General features: G+C 37.7%; 6 protein-coding genes across 6 annotated transcripts; 1 reads left to right on the top strand and 5 right to left on the bottom strand.

Moving 5' to 3' along the window:
• Window positions 1-244: 244 nt before the first annotated feature.
• Window positions 245-3,298, bottom strand: LOC104711702 (Disease resistance protein (TIR-NBS-LRR class) family). Its single transcript, XM_087466871.1, has 4 exons — window positions 2,924-3,298; window positions 2,542-2,838; window positions 1,097-2,467; window positions 245-1,012 (listed from the first exon to the last, which is right to left on the bottom strand). Exons 1-4 carry the CDS (start codon window positions 3,296-3,298, stop codon window positions 395-397), a joined length of 2,661 nt encoding a protein of 886 aa, XP_087322997.1. The 3' UTR covers window positions 245-394.
• LOC104715555 (disease resistance protein RPS4B) lies at window positions 3,107-9,369 on the top strand. The gene is given in 10 exon segments (XM_087466870.1): window positions 3,107-4,007; window positions 4,098-4,484; window positions 4,848-5,450; window positions 5,585-5,612; window positions 5,614-5,892; window positions 5,894-6,733; window positions 6,828-7,148; window positions 7,242-8,060; window positions 8,063-8,646; window positions 8,761-9,369. Coding segments are annotated over 8 exon segments (3,753 nt in total). The 5' UTR covers window positions 3,107-4,007; window positions 4,098-4,484; window positions 4,848-4,899; the 3' UTR covers window positions 9,092-9,369.
• On the bottom strand, window positions 3,574-4,467 carry LOC147938927 (putative disease resistance protein At4g19520). Its single transcript, XM_087466872.1, has 2 exons — window positions 4,085-4,467; window positions 3,574-3,979 (listed from the first exon to the last, which is right to left on the bottom strand). Exons 1-2 carry the CDS (start codon window positions 4,465-4,467, stop codon window positions 3,574-3,576), a joined length of 789 nt encoding a protein of 262 aa, XP_087322998.1.
• A 77-nt stretch (window positions 9,370-9,446) lies between the features above and the next one.
• Window positions 9,447-12,146, bottom strand: LOC104711704 (uncharacterized). The gene is made up of 4 exons (XM_010428429.3): window positions 11,559-12,146; window positions 11,015-11,462; window positions 10,436-10,554; window positions 9,447-10,270 (listed from the first exon to the last, which is right to left on the bottom strand). Exons 1-4 carry the CDS (start codon window positions 11,700-11,702, stop codon window positions 9,809-9,811), a joined length of 1,173 nt encoding a protein of 390 aa, XP_010426731.1. The 5' UTR covers window positions 11,703-12,146; the 3' UTR covers window positions 9,447-9,808.
• Window positions 12,147-13,818: 1,672 nt separating this feature from the next.
• On the bottom strand, window positions 13,819-15,074 carry LOC104711705 (non-specific lipid-transfer protein 12). Its single transcript, XM_010428430.3, has 2 exons — window positions 14,713-15,074; window positions 13,819-14,034 (listed from the first exon to the last, which is right to left on the bottom strand). The coding sequence occupies exons 1-2, from the start codon at window positions 15,051-15,053 to the stop codon at window positions 14,016-14,018; spliced, it is 360 nt and encodes a 119-aa protein (XP_010426732.1). The 5' UTR covers window positions 15,054-15,074; the 3' UTR covers window positions 13,819-14,015.
• Window positions 15,075-16,674: 1,600 nt separating this feature from the next.
• LOC104711706 (non-specific lipid-transfer protein 5) lies at window positions 16,675-17,450 on the bottom strand. The gene is made up of 2 exons (XM_010428431.2): window positions 17,057-17,450; window positions 16,675-16,930 (listed from the first exon to the last, which is right to left on the bottom strand). Exons 1-2 carry the CDS (start codon window positions 17,401-17,403, stop codon window positions 16,921-16,923), a joined length of 357 nt encoding a protein of 118 aa, XP_010426733.1. The 5' UTR covers window positions 17,404-17,450; the 3' UTR covers window positions 16,675-16,920.
• Between the last annotated feature and the right edge of the window lie 336 nt (window positions 17,451-17,786).

A 17,786-nucleotide genomic window follows, 5' to 3' on the forward strand; every position in this document is an offset into this window, starting at 1 on the left:
AAGAAAAAATAGAGTTCCTATATATAGAAAAAATAGAGATCTTTATTATAGAGGTAGAAATAGAGATGGATTGGAATAGATTTTACTCAAAAATAGAGTTAAAAAGCAAATATAGAGGTGGGTTGGAGATGCCCTTATCCGTGCCACCATTCTTCTTCAAAACAGAGATCACAACTCTGTTTTCATCCTTGATTCCTCTGTTCAGTCTTTCAAAAATTACCTCATTTTCTTCTTACAGCTTGGAAACCTTTCAAACATGAACTATATTATAGATCATTAATTTTCTTTCACACTACAATCGGTTTATTAGTTTACGAAAACAAAATTCTACATTATCATACACACTTCATTATTCTGCTTTTAGGCACGCAGGAGACAAGTCACATATGCACCCTTAATTTACGCAAACACAACCACCAAACCTTCCAGCGGGCCTAAATCGAAGCTTACCGAGCAGACTTGAAAGCTTTAGAGAATGATTCTTACTCAACGTCGCATCTTTCTTTGCATTTATTACACTCAGACTCCCCGCACCAGTTGCAGCTGTTATAACACTAACATCACATTCTGTCACCATGCAATTACCGCCTAATACCTTGTTCCTCCTATTTACTGCTTTGAATTCAAATTCAACGTGATCAGCCATTATCTTAGGTTCGTATTCTTCACAACAACCTCCATGCATTTCGACATCCTCATAAAACACAAACATGTGATCCCTTTGAACCTCAGGAGCTTCTCTCGGAGCCCAACACCTAAAGACTTTCTCTGCTTTATCATAGACCCGTTTCTTCGACTTCCATCTGCTTATGCACCTTACGCCAAGACCAACATTGTTGTGACTATCATCCGAAAACGTAATTACAACGAAGATAGCAAAGCCCAAGAGTGTCTTTCGCAGGGAAGGAGTAAGCTCTATCATTGCAAATGAACCTGTCTGCAAATTATAAGAAGTTGTCTGACCTGCTCCCGCAGGCCCGCAAATGCTGAATGCAAGTGCTTTGATGAGTTCCTGGTCCCAACAAGGAAAACATAAAATTGAGATATATGGTAGTATGTATGAGTGAGAGAGAAGGAATGAGAATGAGAGAGATACCTGCTGACGTTCGCTCCATATTCTTGCTACTTTAGCCAGGCCTTTTACCACTCGTTTTCTAGCCACCTCCGGAGACCTAATGAAGCAATCGCTGAGGGTGTAATGCCTAGGAAACTTCTCAAATCCCCAAGCAACTAACTCTAGAGACACACAACCGTGCACGTTCAAGATTTTCAGGCTTTGGGGAAGCTCTGGAAGGGATGTGAGGTTTCTACAATGTCTTAATCTAAGGCTATGTAATTTAGATAACTGGTTTATGCTTTCAGGGATTTTGCTGAAATCATTCCGACCAAGATCCAATAGCTTTACTGAAGGCAAGGTACAAATCTCTTCTGGTATATGCATCAAGGATGCATTGACGAGGGATAAAGACACCAAAGCATAAAATCTTGGGATCAAGCCATGTAAACTTGAAGATGGCAGCCTTGGTAGAGGCAAATATTCTCGACGCTGATCGGCGTTCTCGTTGAAAGTCATAATAACATGATTCAAATTACTTATGCCAGTTTCTGATGTAACATTCTGGGTGGTTGATGCTGATACTTCTCTTATGGACATCTCAGATAGATCCGATAGAAGTGTGACGAGAGATTTTAAGTTACCAATCTCCATCGGAAGATGTTGAAGCCTTTTGCAGTTCTGTAAATCCAATACTACAAGTTCTGAGAGATGCTTGATTGATGATGGCACTTCCTGTATGGCGGTGCCAGCAAGATATAACTCTTCCAAATTTCTTGGGATACCTTGAATATCCTCAAGCTCTGAGCATCCAGTGAGATTTAACACCACAAGAGAATTCAAGTTACCTATTCCCATTGGCACCTTTTGAAGACGTTTGCAGTTCTCCAAATCTAATACAACAAGTTGAGAGACATGCACGAGCGTAGGCAGTTCTTGTATGGCAGTGCCACCAAGGTATAACTTTCGCAGGTTTTTTGGTATACTCTGAATAACCTCAATGTCTAAACAATAAGACAGATCAAGAACTTTGAGGTTTTCTAAATAAACCATGACTGACAGACTTTGCGAATCAGATGAAGCCTGCCGATTCAAGAATTTGTGATCTCCATGATCATAAATAACTGAGTTATCTTGTGGAGAGAAGGTCACAGTTGGTATTGATCTTATGCCAGTTTGTTTGAGATATAACTCCTCAATATTAGGCGGAACCTCTGGGAAACATTTGATCTTTAGGCAACCAGATAGATTTATCACCCGAAGATGCTGGAAATGACCTGTGGCTATAAATCGTTGTAGCCTTGAACAGCCTTGGAGATCAATTACCTCAATATTTCGAGCGTTTTGAAGTTCTTGTACATCAACTAGTTGTTGCGAATGACAAAGCCTAGTCCTCTTCAGCATATTAAGTTCCTGAAAAAAAACAAATTATTAAGAACAACAACAACAAAGCCGCGCTGTAATAAAGCATATTGGATTTTTCTTACCTTGGTTCCTTCCCAAAGTTTCTGAAGTTTACTATAACACATGTTGATTATAACAAGATTTCTAGTGTCAAAATCTTGTGGTAAGGATAACAATGGAAAATATTCCCAGTGCAGTAACCTTAACTCATCTGGTAGAGTTTTGATGCCCTTGGGAAGATGTGGTGCATGACGGTTTTCAGGATTGGAATTGGAAATCTTCAAATATCTAAGACTATACATATTCTCAAATGCCACAGCGTTTACATCAAAGCTTAAGGCAGATGGGTCCAGAAATATGGCTTCAATATCTTCACTGCCCTGAAACAAGTGAGATAGACATATCAAGAAGTTGGCTCACATTCAGTATTAAGTTTTTGTGAGAAATAACAGATATTAACATTACCGAAACTCGTTGATCTTCTAGAAAACACTTAATGCTCAAAGTATCCCACAGTCTGGAACGCCTCTTTCCTCCAATGATAATGTTGTGACCTATGCAATGGATCAGATTATGCATTACCAACCGGCCTTCTGAGATACTCACCAAACATTTCTCAACAAGAACATTGATTTCAACATGTGGAAAGAAACCACACGCCTCAAGCAGATGCATCACGCAGTTGACATCTTCTCCTCTAAAAAGACACGCAATATCAAGAAATATGTTCTTCTCGTTGGAACTAAGTGAATCGTATGTGCTCTTGACTGCGGATTGAATCTCATGTGGAGGAGATTGCTCGAGTTTGAGGAATGTCCTCTCTAGTTCTTTAGGATTCATCCTTGACTTTGTTCCAAAAAAAATTAGTGCTAAAGGATTTCCATTAGCATAGTCAATCACTTGCAATGATAGTTTCTGCAGACCACCAGTACTTCTCTTGTCCTTTCCAGATGCCCACCGCGAGAATAGCTGCAGAGATTCTTCGTCATTCAAACCTGGAACCTCATATATTTGATTGACTTGACAAAGAGAAAACACTTGTCTATCTCTTGAAGTTATGATAATCAAGCTTCCGGGACAAAACCAATCAAACCCTCCAAGAAACGACTCTGCATCTAAAGGCTTGTGCACATCATCAAGAACAACAAGAACTCTTGGCGAAAAACATTTCTAAGAAGGTTCGGTCTTGTAATCAAACTGTTTATGCCGAGCTCATCCCTAAGAATTTTCCCAAAGTGTTCCTCTAACAGACGATAAAGACCCTTCTCATGAAACGCCTTGTTAAAGTTTCTGATGAAACAAGAAGCCTCATAGTCACGGGAGATTTGGTTAAAAGCAGCTTTAGCAAGAGTTGTCTTGCCTATTCCGGCCATTCCCCATAGTCCAATGCTGCGGACAACCCATGGTTGCTTATAAATCAACGTTTCTATCATCCGCAACTTTGAGTAGATTCCAACATTGTCTGTGATATTGAGCTTTTCCCGCACATCAGCCACAATCTCCTCGACAAAGTCAGACTCACTGCATAAATATTTGTAAAGAGAATTGAGTAAGCATATTATTAGAACACGAGTTCTTTTCTAAGTGAAGTTAAATGCTTAAATGCTTATACTTGGAAGTTCAAACCTTTGCTTAACAGATAACTCGTGGCCTGGTAAGTCTAGGGTTTCCAATAGAGCGCTTGGCGAATCGCTCGAACTCCGGATTTGCTTCTTCACAAACAATTTCGATACTGTGTAAAACACCGGAACCACCGTGAGACAGTTGTTTCGCCGCCGTTCGGAAACCTTGACCAGCTCCTCCATGCATGACTTGGATGACGAGTATTTCTCAGAGAAAACCACTACAGCAACCCTAGAATAGGCTTCCGAATCGGAGTCGTCTTCTCCGATGATGAACGAAGATATTCCTCTGCGGTGTAAAGCGGCGGAGAGGTGGCTGACAAAAGAGTACCGCACCGTATCCTCTCTTCTGTCGAAGCTGATGTAAACATCGCTGCAATCCACCATGATTAGGTGCGCTTGAGGTAACAGTAACAAATTAGTCTAATTTCGTGGTTTTGCCAATTAGAACGGATCAAAGTCTAATTTTATTGAATTCGTAAGAGACGTGCTTCACCATGAAGAAGTCGTTCCGAGTAGAGTGTTGACCTAGTTTTTCATACAAAATTCCTTGGAATTGAGTTGTTTGATCGAGGCCGGCCAAGTGATTTTCTCGGAAAAAGTTTCGGTTTTTCAAAATTCATAATAATTTGTCTTTTTCAAGGTGCAATGGAAGAACAAGTCATAAGCCAACTTGTGAACTTAAAAAATAAACCCAGAATGATAGCTAAAGCCTAAAGTTTATAGTTTCTTTAATTCTTTTTTTTTTTTTTTTTTCTTTTATGTAGAAGAGTCAAGATTTTGAAAAAAGGATCTCTAGTTAAAGTTGTTTGTGCAAGCATGTCGTCTTGTATCTCACAAGGAAACACAAGAACGATTTGTTTCCTAAACAAATTAACTCAGATGGAGGAGGTCTCTTCTTCCTCTTCCGAGGTCAAAGCAATTCCCTTGCCGCCGCAGCATCAAGTTTTTGTAAATTTCAGAGGAGAAGAGTTACGGAACAACTTCGTTAGCCATCTCAGAAGTACATTTGAGAGGCATGGGGTCAACATCTTCATAGACACGAATGAGGAAAGGGGCAAACATTTAAATGTGCTTTTCGAGAGAATTGAAGATTCGAGGATTGCTTTGGCTATTTTTTCCGTAAGGTACAGCGAGTCGCAATGGTGCTTGAACGAGCTGCTGAAGATGAAGGAGTGTATGGACAATGGGAAACTCCTCATCATTCCCATCTTCTACAAGGTTACAGCAGCTGACGTTCGGTATCAAAAGGGACTATTCGGTTATTTTTTCAAACAAATGCACCATGTTGATGTTCGCAAGAAAAACCAGTGGTCTGAAGCTTTGAACTCTGTTGCAGACCGGTTCGGCTTCCCCTTCGATGGAAAGAGGTACCATTTTTATTAAAAAAAAAAAAAAAAATTCCTAATATAGCTTATCAAGAGCACAAGATTTGAGATTTTATTAGAGTTTGACCTTCAAGATCTGCTTGGCTTTTATGTTTTTCTTACTGATTTTTTTGTAGCGACGAGAACAACTTCATCGATGGTATAAGTCGAAGCGGTTAAACAAGCGCTGAGCAAAATTTTGTTGGTTGAAACCAAAGATGCCTTCATCAATCTTTCGAACAACACTTCAATGTCCTTTGGAAGAGAAAAGCATGAGATTTATGGACTCAAACAACGCTTAAAAGAATTGGAGGAGAAGCTCGATCTTGATTGTGAGGAGACTCGGATTTTGGGAGTTGTTGGGATGCCCGGCATTGGTAAAACCACTCTTGCAAGGGAGTTATATGAAACTTTGCAGTGCAAGTTCTTAAGGCATGGGTTAATTCCAAGATATCCGTAGAACATCAAAGGAGCTCGGGTTGGATTGCTTGCCTGCATTACTCTTGGAAGAGTTATTGGGTGTGAGAGTTCCAGACATAGAATATACTCAATGTGCATACGAATCTTACAAGATGGAACTACATACACATAAAGTTCTTGTTGTTCTAGACGATGTGAGTGACAAGGAACAGATTAATGTTCTTCTGGGGAGATGCGACTGGATTAGGCAGGGAAGTAGGATTGTCATTGCAACAAGCGACAAGTCACTTATCCAAGGTGTGGTTGACTATACTTATGTTGTCCCGCAGTTGAACCACAAAGACGGCTTAGGTCACTTTGTGCGTTATGCCTTTGATCATCATTCCAACATACACAACAATGACGTCATTATGAAGCTAGCCAAAGAGTTTGTGCATTATGTCAGAGGTCATCCACTAGCTCTAAAGTTGTTGGGCGCAGATCTCAATGGGAAAGACAAGGACCATTGGGAAACAAAATTGGCTACACTCGCAGAAAATTCCAGCCAGAGCATCCGAGATGTGTTGCAAGTAAGTTATGATGAGCTGACTCAAGAGCATAAAGACATATTTCTCGACATAGCTTGTTTTAGATCGGAAGATGAGAGTTACATTGCAAGTTTACTAGATTCATCTGAAGCTGCAAGTGAAATAAAAGCTCTCATGAATAAATTCATGATAAATGTTTCTGATGGTGAAGTACAGATGCATGATTTACTATATACTTTCGCAAGGGAACTTTGTCGAAGAGCATATGCTCTAGATGAAAAGGGGCCACATAGGTTGTGGCACCACCAAGACATAACTGATGTGCTAAAGAACATAGAGGTGAGATTTGGAAACAAGAAACCTTTGTATACAATTTATAAAACTTACTGTATATCACTAATAATAGATTTGACGACCGTGACTTGTCTTCCAGGAAGGTGCGGAAGTCAGAGGGATTTTCCTAAACGTGAATGATATGAAGAGGGAGATGAGCTTAGACAGTTGCACCTTCGAACCAATGCATGGTCTCCGATACCTCAAGATCTATAGCTCACATTGCCCTCAGCAATGTAGACCTAATAATAAGATATACCTTCCTGATGGACTTAACTTCCCACTGAAAGAGGTTCGATATCTCCACTGGCTGGAGTTTCCATTGAAGGAAGTCCCACCAGAATTCAACCCTCAAAATCTTGTCGACCTTAAGCTTCCCTACAGCAAGATTGAACGAATCTGGAGTGATGATAAGCAAAAGGTTTGCCTTCTGCTATCTTTTGATTATATCTGAAGAAAATTAACATGGATTGTTTTTTTTATCTACTGATGCCTAAAACTTGTATTGTCACAGGATACACCAAAATTAAAGTGGGTCAATCTCAATAATTCAAGTAACTTGTGGGACTTGTCGGGGTTATCAAAGGCTCAAAGTCTTGTTTTCCTAAATCTGAAAGGGTGCACAAGTCTCAAGTCTCTTCCGGACATAAATTTAGTCTCTCTTGAAACGCTTATCCTCAGCAACTGCTCAAACCTTAAGGAATTCCGGGTGATCTCACAAAATCTAGAAACTCTATATTTGGATGGCACTTCAATGAAAGAGCTTCCTTTGAACTTTAATATACTCCAGAAACTTGTTGTATTGAATATGAAAGGATGCACGAAGCTGAAGAAGTTTCCGGACTGTCTCGATGACTTGAAAGCTCTTAAAGAATTGATTCTCTCAGATTGTTCGAAGCTCCAAAACTTTCCGGCAATCTGCGAAAGCATCAAGGTGTTAGAGATATTACGATTGGATGCTACTGCCATAACAGAGATTCCGAAGATATTGTCGTTAGAATGTTTGTGCTTAAGCAAGAATGATCAGATCAGCTCCCTTCCAGATAACATCAGCCAACTTTCGCAACTAAAATGGTTGGACTTGAAGTATTGTAAGAGTCTTACATCTATTCCAAAGCTTCCACCAAATCTTCAACACTTGGATGCACACGGTTGTTGCTCACTTAAGACAGTCTCGAATCCACTGGCATGTCTTACTACAACTCAACAGATCTATTCCACATTCATTTTCACGAACTGCGACAAACTCGAAAGGAGTGCAAAAGAAGATATATCTTCCTTTGCTCAAAGGAAATGTCAGCTACTTTTAGATGCACAAAAGCGTTGCAATGTAAGCTCAGTTCCATGATCTCCTTCAATATATGTTCCTCTATTTCAAAAATATTCATGTCTATATGCGTTTTTGTGTGTATACCTTTGCAGAGTTCTGATTCGGAGCCGTTGTTCAGTATTTGCTTTCCTGGAAGTGAACTACCTTCTTGGTTCTGCCATGAAGCTGTTGGACCTGTATTAGAGCTCAGAATGCCTCCACACTGGCAAGAAAATAGGCTTGCCGGTGTAGCTTTATGCGTTGTTGTCTCATGTCCAAACTCTCAAGTACAAATCAACTGTTTTGCCGTGAAATGCACATTCAGACTAGAAGTAAAAGAAGGGTCGTGGATTGATTTTTCATTTCCAGTTGGAAGGTGGAGTAATCAGAGCAATTTAGTAGAGAATATTGCATCAGAGCATGTCTTTATTGGGTATATCAGTTGTTCAAAGATCCTTAAACATCTTGAAAAGCAGCATTTTAACAGCTCGAATCCTACAAAATCTATGCAATCTAGTACTTGCAGTACTACTAAGGCTTCCCTTAAATTCATGGTCATAGATCATACGTGTGAGATACCAAGAATCGAAGTGCTCAAGTGTGGCTTAAGGTAAGTTATATGGTTGAACCTATTTTAAACTGTTTCTCTCCTGTTTTTAAGGAGTTCCTTATTGATTCAGAGCCGTCTAAGGCAATTTCATATCCATGTTTTATCCGGTTGCAGGTTTTTTAAAGGTGTTGGGAGCAGTGGAAATGGTTTGAAGAAGTTGGAAGTGAAAGAAGGTGAACAAAATCTAAGTGCCGAGAAAGCATCAGAAGCTTGGACGATTGGTTCAGGCAGCAGATGCACCCATGTTGTCAAAAGACGTCCAGTACAGATCCAAAAGACACTTACCACAGAGGTTGTTGCACCTTCACCTGAAAAAGCTGGCAATGCAAGATTCCAAATCGAGATCACCTCACGTGAAGCTCAACCACAACCACAACCACGCCCATGTTCGAAAACTTCTAAATGGGCATGTTTTGCTTGTTGTGACTGCCAAAAACATCTATGAACAATGGAAGAGTATGATAGGTCGACACTAGAGAATATAGCCAGGTACGTCCAGTACATATAAGAGATCCCAAAGATTCGGAATTTTGGGGTGTTTAGAATAAGAAACCAAAGAATGAAGATTCCAAGTCTTGTGACTTGGAGGAAAACTCTTTAATTGGATTATTTACCTTGATCGGTTTGCTTGTACCACCTACATGGCAATTTAAGTTCTGTAGCTATTAGGTTACTGTATGAATTCGTTTGTGATTTGAATGACTGGGGTTTTCTAACAACAAACACTCTGTAGATAACCACCTCTTTTTGTTTCAAACAAAATACAAAGTTCCCCCAAGGTCCAAAAAACAAGAAACAGAAATACAAATCTTTCTCGCCTTTTAATTGTTCTCAACAAGTGTTGGTACAAAAAATATTCCAAGAGAATATGTAAAGTACAAAACTAAATGCGTTTGTATAAATGATACAAAATTTTGAAATTAAAAATTTGGAAACAAAACACAGGTTTGGTTGGGAGGACTCTAGTACAAAATTTGACATTTCAACTTAGTAACGAAAAAGAATTTTTTAAATATTTATATAGGTGCATATTAAGTATACATTAACCTTTTGTAGTTTTCTGTCTTGTCTTCTTCTTTGCAGTAAACTGTATCCAAGTTGTTTTTGACTCTTCTGTAGTAATATAGTAGTATCCATTGATGATTATAACACACAAATAACTCTAGTCGTCCCAGTCATGATCCCATCCATCTCGGTTAGGAGCCCTTGCTGTTAAGCCGTTGGCAGAGATGCTGACACTCTTTGCTGCACCACCAGGGGATTTCACAGCATTGTTCTCATCCCAATCATCATCCCAACCCTCGTCCCAGTCTGCTGTCTCCACATCATGGACCCCTGACTCGTTCCCCAAACCTGGCTCTCCGCTCAATTCTAGCTCCCGGTAAGGCACTCCACTTCCTGCACGGCGATTCTTCCGGCACAGACACAATCCCCAAATTCCCCCCAAAATAACAACAGAGACTATTAAGAAATAGGCACCGTTGATGGGCGTCACTAGCTTGTCATATGATGGAAATCGGAACGGTAACGTGTTTGCTTCTGGTGGGTACATATGAAGCACACACTCTCCTTTCCCTGCATCTAGTATGATCTTGTTTGTGTCACCACTAATGGATATGTTTACCTGTGCAAAGTGAAAAAAAGATCGACTCAGTTTTGTACCACAGAATAATAGACTAACATTTGCACTGCATCATCAAAAATCACCAAAAAAAAATCCAGACTTCCAGAGATAAATATGTCAAAGATAACGCTTTTTATCAACTCGGAAAAACATCGAAAGACATACCCTTTGACTCTGGTGTTTAGGCAGTTTCAGCTCTTGTATAGAGTTAACCGGAAGAACAAATTTCGCTTTTAGAGATTTTTCACCTTCATTTTGAACTAAAATCAACCAGTTAGCAGAACCTGCAATTATTAAACACACAACTTTAAAATGAATATTCAATCAACCCAAGCAAAACCTACCGTACACAACAAAACATTCAAAGCAGAGACCTTACAAATTTTAGGGGGAATAGCTATTATGTGTAACAAAGTTTCATGTTGTCGAAATCACAACATTTACAAATTAACACCACGTAATGATGTCAACCATTAGCTAGTATTAGTGGTTGATTCTGCAACGAGGATATCCAATATTGTAAAACATATGCAAATATGATCACTAATTTCATAAAGACAATCTCCACAACATATCCAAACCATTTTCATGAACACCTCTATGCTGCAAACAAATATGGCTATGACTCAATAGGACAACACTACTTATATCATTGCATTGTTCAACAAACAAGAAAGCTTGAAACCAAGAGCGCCGAAATCAATATAATAGACAAACGGCACTACAAGAAGGAGCAAAATATACCTTTATCAATGCTCAAAGTGCAAGCCACCAACAAATCCTCAGATCTACACATGTTAGAGTTTCCTGCACAGGTCTCTACACTGCCAGACTCTGAGCTCCCCTTATTAACGTCATTCGCCTTTTCAGGATCTTTCGGCAAAGGTGGACTCTCCTTAAGTGGCTCCGTCTCATTTTTTCCACTCTCCAAACTTTTTGGAGGCGGCGCCATTGCAGCCGGTAGTTTTCCACTATCCTGGCTATTATCAGTAACGTTCGCTGGAGGCGGAGGAGGGCTTGTAGGCTCTGTTGTATTCAACACTTTTGTATCATTTACAGGTTGCAATTGCGGAGGAGGACTCGCTAAAACAGGCTCTTTCGGATTAGGATTAGGATTCGTCGAATTGCTAGTTGGCAAAGGAAGCTCTGATGAGGTAACATTGGGTTTAACATTAGGCAACGGAGGAGACTCCTAAAGAAGTAACATAAGAGTAAAGTCAAATCACATTGTTCCAAAACCTTATATGAGACCAAAAAAAACAGAGAAAGGAATCGAATTTTTTTTTACTTGTTTAGTGGTTGAATTTGAAGTATCCTTTTGTGTTTCTTCATCAGCTAACTCACGAGGGTTCCCAAAAGACGTTACATCGGAGATGAACAAAATCAATAGAAGAAGAAGAAGTGACAAAACCCAACTTCTAGTTCTATCCATCGCACGCAATTAGGGGGGGTCAAACCCTAACTTTTATGATGACTCGATCGGTTGATTTGTTAGCAAGTGGCGGTTTTGATTCGATCCAAAGATACTTACCTGATTTGAAACTTTGCAACAGAAGCTCATTATTTTCAGGGTATCAGTGGTCTGGTGGACCAAAACGCATCGCAGATTCGTGGATCACACAGTTACGGGGGGGGGGGGGGGGGGGGGGCGATTGCAAAATCACCGAGCTTCAATTTCACGATTGGAGAACAAAACAGTGAGACAGATGGATGAATCGTGTAATCAGATTTGTTGGTTGTTCAAGATCGATGAGGACACGAAGAGTTTGCTCTTGTCTCGTGTCGTGTTGGTCGTGTGCGTGTGTCTGAAATTAAAATTTGGATCGAAATCGGAGATTGTTTCAGTTTCACGATCCCTCCACTCCACGGAGCCGTCGGAACAAATCATCTTTGGGCCGTAATTTTTTAAGCCCATTATCTGTGTAACATGAGTGTATGAGGCCCGTTAACTAATTTATTTCATCAATCTTAGCTAACCGAACCTGTTACCGAACAAAACTTACTTGCTATTTTTGTTGGAGAGTGACTGAGTGATCATATTTGTTTGAGTCGTTAGATTAACAAATAAGAGTGGCAATTTTAGTTACAAACTCTTTGTTTATTTATCTAATTATATGTCTCTAATTACATGTAATTATATGAAATGATTACATTACATAAAGAGATGATAAGTTTGCTAAAATTCTTGTAGAAACTTGAGAATCTAATAACCAAATACATAGTTTTTTCCGTTAAAATAACTTTTATTAATTTGAAAAATGTATCATACAAATTGTTCACAATCCAAGAATGAGGATTTAGTTATATGTCAAACAGTTGCAAATAATATATATAAGTGGGTATATTCAATCAACATATTGGAATAAAAATTTATGCTCAAATAAAAGAGAAAACTCGATGTTAAAAACACACACAATCATGTTTTTTTTTCTCTCTAAACTTTATGATATATACTACATGAAGATTACCAAAATTAACAATGTTTATGTACATGCTATGTGCATTATGTATATAAAAGTGATCAACAGGAATTAGGATGAAAAAATTCAAAATAATCTAAATCTAGAAAGATTATTAATTAGAACAAATATCGATTGATGCGTTTTTAGATTGATTTTAGATTGGCTTGGACAAGCAAATAAGGTGGGATATGAAGTCCATATGCCTTTCATGCGTTTCTGTCACAATCAGGGAGGCGTGAGTACGTGTGGGGGAGAAACGCGAGAGTGGAGAGAGAGAGCAAAAGAAGAGATATGAAAATTTTAAAACGATTAACCAAATAAAACTAAACTACAAATTATATTAAAGTATGAAGCAAAACTTCCAAAGATATTTATTTGGAAAGAAACAAATGATACTATTAAAGTATAATTATTTATTATCTTATTTACAATTATATAATTTAATTCTTAAATCCTCAATATTTATTTATTTATCTAATCATATGTCTCTAAATTCAACTCTTTGTTTGCCATACATGTCTTTTTCGGAACTTCAATTTTATCGACATCCAACGTCTGGTCGCCTTGCCTAAATGATCTCCATTGGTGGATCAGCCTCTAAATGGCCAGACGTTAAGGGAATTCTTCTCTAGGTTCTCCGACAGCGCACAACAAAACATTGGGGACACGTGAGGTTAATTCTTTGTTTGTCCATTACATGTCTTTAATTTTTTTTCTTTTTTGTCAACTCAAATGTCTTTAATTTGTAAGTTAAAATAAATTCTTTTATTTGGTTGTGTAAATTTTGGAACTTCATCTTCATGCAACCTCTTGAGTCTTGAACAGTAATCTTATTCTGGTACATATACGCAATACATCCTTAACTTTCATACGTAAAGATCCTCGCTGTCGGTAAGCAAGAATATAGATAGCCTAGCTAGTAGCTACATTGATAACCTTAATTAAGCATTTCAGTTTCAAACATGCTTTTGGTCTTAAAACTTCCACATCTTGTTTAGATCTTCTACACTGTGATTTCCATCACTAACAAAGCTATTGAGGTATCATTAACCAGCTAGCAGTAATTATGTTCGAGTAGGCAGACTATTTTCGAGAGAGAGAGCGCCGTTGTCGTTATTAATATAAGAAATGGTTACATTACATATAGATCATAGATTATAGATATTAGATAAATAAACAAAGTTCTAAAATGGGAGATAACAGCATATTAATACATTATTATTTAGGTAAAAAAGCTGGCAACTTTGATTAGTCGTACTCGTACATCTGAATGCTAGCCTCTTTTACACGGCAGTCGATATACTGCAAACCAAAACAAATCTAGCATCACTTTGGATACACTAAACTCCAAATTCATTGATTCGTCATAATTCATTCTTCTCATTATCCACAACATTTGACTTAGTGACAAAAATATTGTTATATACTCCCTCCGTTTCAAAATATAGGATGTTTTAGAAAAGTTTGTTGTTTCATAATATAGGATGTTTTCAAATTTTAATGCAACTTTTAGATTAGTTTAGTAGTTTATATTATGCAGTATTGTTTCTGATTGGTTGAACTTATTAAAAGTAAAGTCTTCTTAATCTGCGTGCTTTACTTAAAACATCCTATATTTTGAAACGGAGGGAGTATTTGATTATGTCAAATTATACTTAAATAGTATTTTTAATGTAAAAACAAGGTGTTGTATTAGTGTCGGAATTTTTTATTTAATAACTTCTAAATGTGTTTGTTTATTTTTTTTAAATAGAAAAAAGAAAAAAAAAAAGATTGACCAATAACTTTAAAAGAAAATAAAAATGATACATTCTAATGATTAAACAATTAGTTAAATTCATATTAACTCCTAGATAATATTTGGAGTCAAGTGTACAGTAAAATTTTACGGAAATTTCTTTGAATAAAGTTTCTAAAAGTATTTACATGCCAAACAAAACAATCGTAACATAAAACAAAAAAGAAGTTATGGAGACGTACTTGTCACAATTGGTGCTGAAACTGATGGGGTAGGGAACTGAAACACCACAAGTGGTAGGAAGTGAGGCCACAAGGTCGGTATTGAGGCCTTTGATTTCCTTACCCGCTACTTTAAGGCACTCACAAACTTGTTTGCGATCTGGTGTGGTCTGCGCCATTTGATACAATGTCTTGACTCCCACGCAGCATGCGGATGGCAACGGACCACTGTTGACCAAATAGTTCACGCACTGTGCAAGTGTGCTCGTCACTGTCCCACACTGGATGGTTGACTCCGTTGGGGGTATCATGTAGACAGTAAGGACAATGAGGCATGTGATGATCTTTGGAGCAAACGCCATTTTTGTTTTTATTGCTTTTACTTTGTTGAGGTCGGTAGGGTTTTTATAATTGGAAATAAACTCATGAAGGTCATGCGTACCCGTTAATTATGCTTAGTTCCATATGCATGTCAATTTAATGAAAATTATCTCTTTTTTTGTTAAGACTGGAAAATACACATATTCCAATGTTAATATATACAGTACTATACGTTGCTTTAGTTGAGTTTCAAGAAGATGTAACGTCAGAAAACTTGATTCAACCCGGGACGTAATAAATAGTTATCTAGGCAAATTGGAAATCACAAATTTCGAACAATGGCACAATACCTAAAGAGACTAATTAACTTATAGTTTTGTGTTAAAAATAATTTTCTTCTAGATGAATATTGAAATGAACCGTCTTGTTACTTTGAAATCGTATATCATATATGATCAAAATCTCCTAGATGAATATTTTTGTTTCTGAAATAATTAGAAAACAAATTCATGTAATTGAAAATTATTTATGATCAGCTGAGAAGAAAGTGGAAACATTTGCTTCTGTTTACATCAAGCGGAATACGGTGATTTTGAATATACAAGATATGTGTGTGTTAATTTGGGGTTTAATCTTCTATGTACCACTTGGACGTGGCTAAAAAAGGTCGTAAGGCTAAGCACATACTATTTATGAAGCCACACGTGACAGGATTCAAGAGAGTAAGAAAACTCTTATGACATATATGGATCGAAATTGATGAGCAAGGGGCAGTTCAAGAAAATAAAAGAGAAAGAGAAAAAAAATGCATGGAAATGGTCCAAGTAGAGATATTTTTATGGACCAAAAACATCAAATGGTAAAGAGTTGGAGATATCAAAGGAAAATGACAAGAGGAAAACAAATACACGGCCAAAGAGATTTGTAATGTTTATTATTGAACAAGGACTCTTGGAGGCTATACGGTTACAGGTACTTGGAAAAATCTACAAGTCATACGTAGACTCGTAGGATACTATCCGCATTATATTGAGAATCAATTTCTTTCCATTATAAAACCTTTTTCATGCTTGGAACAAAGGCTCTACGAAAGATCGATTTTTTTTTTTTTTTTTTTTTTTTTGTCGTAAGTTTTCTAGTTGTTCATTAAAAATAGAATAAAAATAACGTGCTCATTTACACTGCATGTAGCCCATGTAGGGTCGATCGACTTATCACATATACATGAAACACTCAGTCACTCATCACCGACGAAAAGATTACAAAGGAAACTAAAGAGTGAGAAGTGTAAATGAGCAAGTTGTGAGAGTGTGAAGAAGTAGATAAAGATTGATTAGAGAAAAGTGAGTCATGACGTTTTTCCTCATATACGATGATTTTTTTTGGCAAACACAAAATTTTGAGGATATTCTAGAGTGAAACTAATGTAACCAAACCTTATTTCAGGGTATCTAAGTATATGCTTTTAAAACATACGAATTACAGTCTATATTGGACTATCTTACAATATTATTGATCATAAAGTATTATTTTTATCTATAATTAAGTCAACTGATAAATAATCGTATTAAAAGAACCTAGTGTACGGAACTATTGCTGCGGAGAAGGAATCGGATGCATTCAAAATTTCAAAGCAGAACGTGACCAAGTGAATGGCAAGAGTTTGAAAACAATACATATCGTAAATTCCATTATATCATTAGAGCCTGAGGAGTACATAACACAGACGACCAATTAAATGGACCGTCTCACTCGTATATAAAGAAAGACATGAAAACACAAATGCTAAAACACAGCAACAATAACAGTAAAATGATACACTCGTCTCGTATAGTGACATCTTAATTATTATTTTTAATACTTTCTCATAGATTATATTTAAAACCTTCAACGTCTATGCCTTGTTGATCACCTGACGCTGCAACAACACCAAATGTAATATTATGTGGTTAATAATTTAATATCAATCCATTAAAATGCTAAGAAAAGTATTACAATCTCAAGTAACAAAAAAAATGTAATAAATAGAGTGAGAGAAGATTACGTGTTACAGTTGATTCTAGCGCTGATGGGGTAAGAGATCCTAACACGGCAAGCACCAGGAAGACGAGCAGCACGGCCTGCGTTAAGTCGGGAACCCAAGGCTCTAGCTGCTCCCTGGATACAACGACAAGCTTGTTGGCGGTCACGGGTGGTACGAGCCATGCTGTTGAGCCTCTGAACACCAGAGCAACACCCTCGAGGAATGAAACCGCCTCGGGTCAAGTAGTTATAGCATTGACCCAAATTGCCAGTGACTGCGCCGCATGAGATGGCTGCGTCAGACGCCATTGGAGCGGCCACTAACATGCACACGATCACCAGCGTTGACAACTTCATAAGTCCCTCCATATCTTAAAACTTTTGATTTCTCTTTCTTTTTTTCTACTTAAGTAATGAATTGGATGATGAATAATGCTAATGAAGGTTTAGTTTATATAGAGAGAGCTACGAGCGCAAATGCATGAAAGAAGAAGAGGTGAGGTTGGTTGGTTGTTGGTTTCATTTATTGCATTGCTTCTTATTTATGTTCATCAGTGGCATTTGTAATTAAATTAATCTAAGCCAATTACTACGTACTCACCGTTTTGTCAGATCTATCTACATTACTATATAAAAATGTAGTTCATTCTTGTATGCACATAATTTTTTTCCTGATGACCAATCGTTGTTCTACATATGTCCAACTTAACAACGCGTCAACGTTGGTGGTAGTGTTAGATTCAGGGCACTGA

Source organism: Camelina sativa, chromosome 9 (genome assembly GCF_030686135.1).
Source record: "Camelina sativa cultivar CO46 ecotype springtype chromosome 9, ASM3068613v1".
Classification (NCBI taxonomy): domain Eukaryota; kingdom Viridiplantae; phylum Streptophyta; class Magnoliopsida; order Brassicales; family Brassicaceae; genus Camelina; species Camelina sativa.

What these genes read in the sequence shown, in the direction of transcription:
- LOC104711702 (XM_087466871.1), bottom strand. Translation starts at nt 3,298, where the DNA reads ATGAATCCTAAAGAACTAGAGAGGACATTCCTCAAACTCGAGCAATCT. An exon ending in AACTTTGGGAAGGAACCAAG is followed by an intron (nt 2,468 to 2,541) that starts GTAAGAAAAATC and finishes GTTTTTTTTCAG; the next exon opens with GAACTTAATATGCTGAAGAG. An exon ending in TATGGAGCGAACGTCAGCAG is followed by an intron (nt 1,013 to 1,096) that starts GTATCTCTCTCA and finishes TGTTGGGACCAG; the next exon opens with GAACTCATCAAAGCACTTGC.
- LOC147938927 (XM_087466872.1), bottom strand. Translation starts at nt 4,467, where the DNA reads ATGGTGGATTGCAGCGATGTTTACATCAGCTTCGACAGAAGAGAGGAT. An exon ending in GAGTTATCTGTTAAGCAAAG is followed by an intron (nt 3,980 to 4,084) that starts GTTTGAACTTCC and finishes ATATTTATGCAG; the next exon opens with TGAGTCTGACTTTGTCGAGG.
- LOC104711704 (XM_010428429.3), bottom strand. Translation starts at nt 11,702, where the DNA reads ATGGATAGAACTAGAAGTTGGGTTTTGTCACTTCTTCTTCTTCTATTG. An exon ending in CAAATTCAACCACTAAACAA is followed by an intron (nt 11,463 to 11,558) that starts GTAAAAAAAAAT and finishes TTACTTCTTTAG; the next exon opens with GAGTCTCCTCCGTTGCCTAA. An exon ending in CTAAACACCAGAGTCAAAGG is followed by an intron (nt 10,271 to 10,435) that starts GTATGTCTTTCG and finishes CACTTTGCACAG; the next exon opens with GTAAACATATCCATTAGTGG.
- LOC104711705 (XM_010428430.3), bottom strand. Translation starts at nt 15,053, where the DNA reads ATGGCGTTTGCTCCAAAGATCATCACATGCCTCATTGTCCTTACTGTC.
- LOC104711706 (XM_010428431.2), bottom strand. Translation starts at nt 17,403, where the DNA reads ATGGAGGGACTTATGAAGTTGTCAACGCTGGTGATCGTGTGCATGTTA.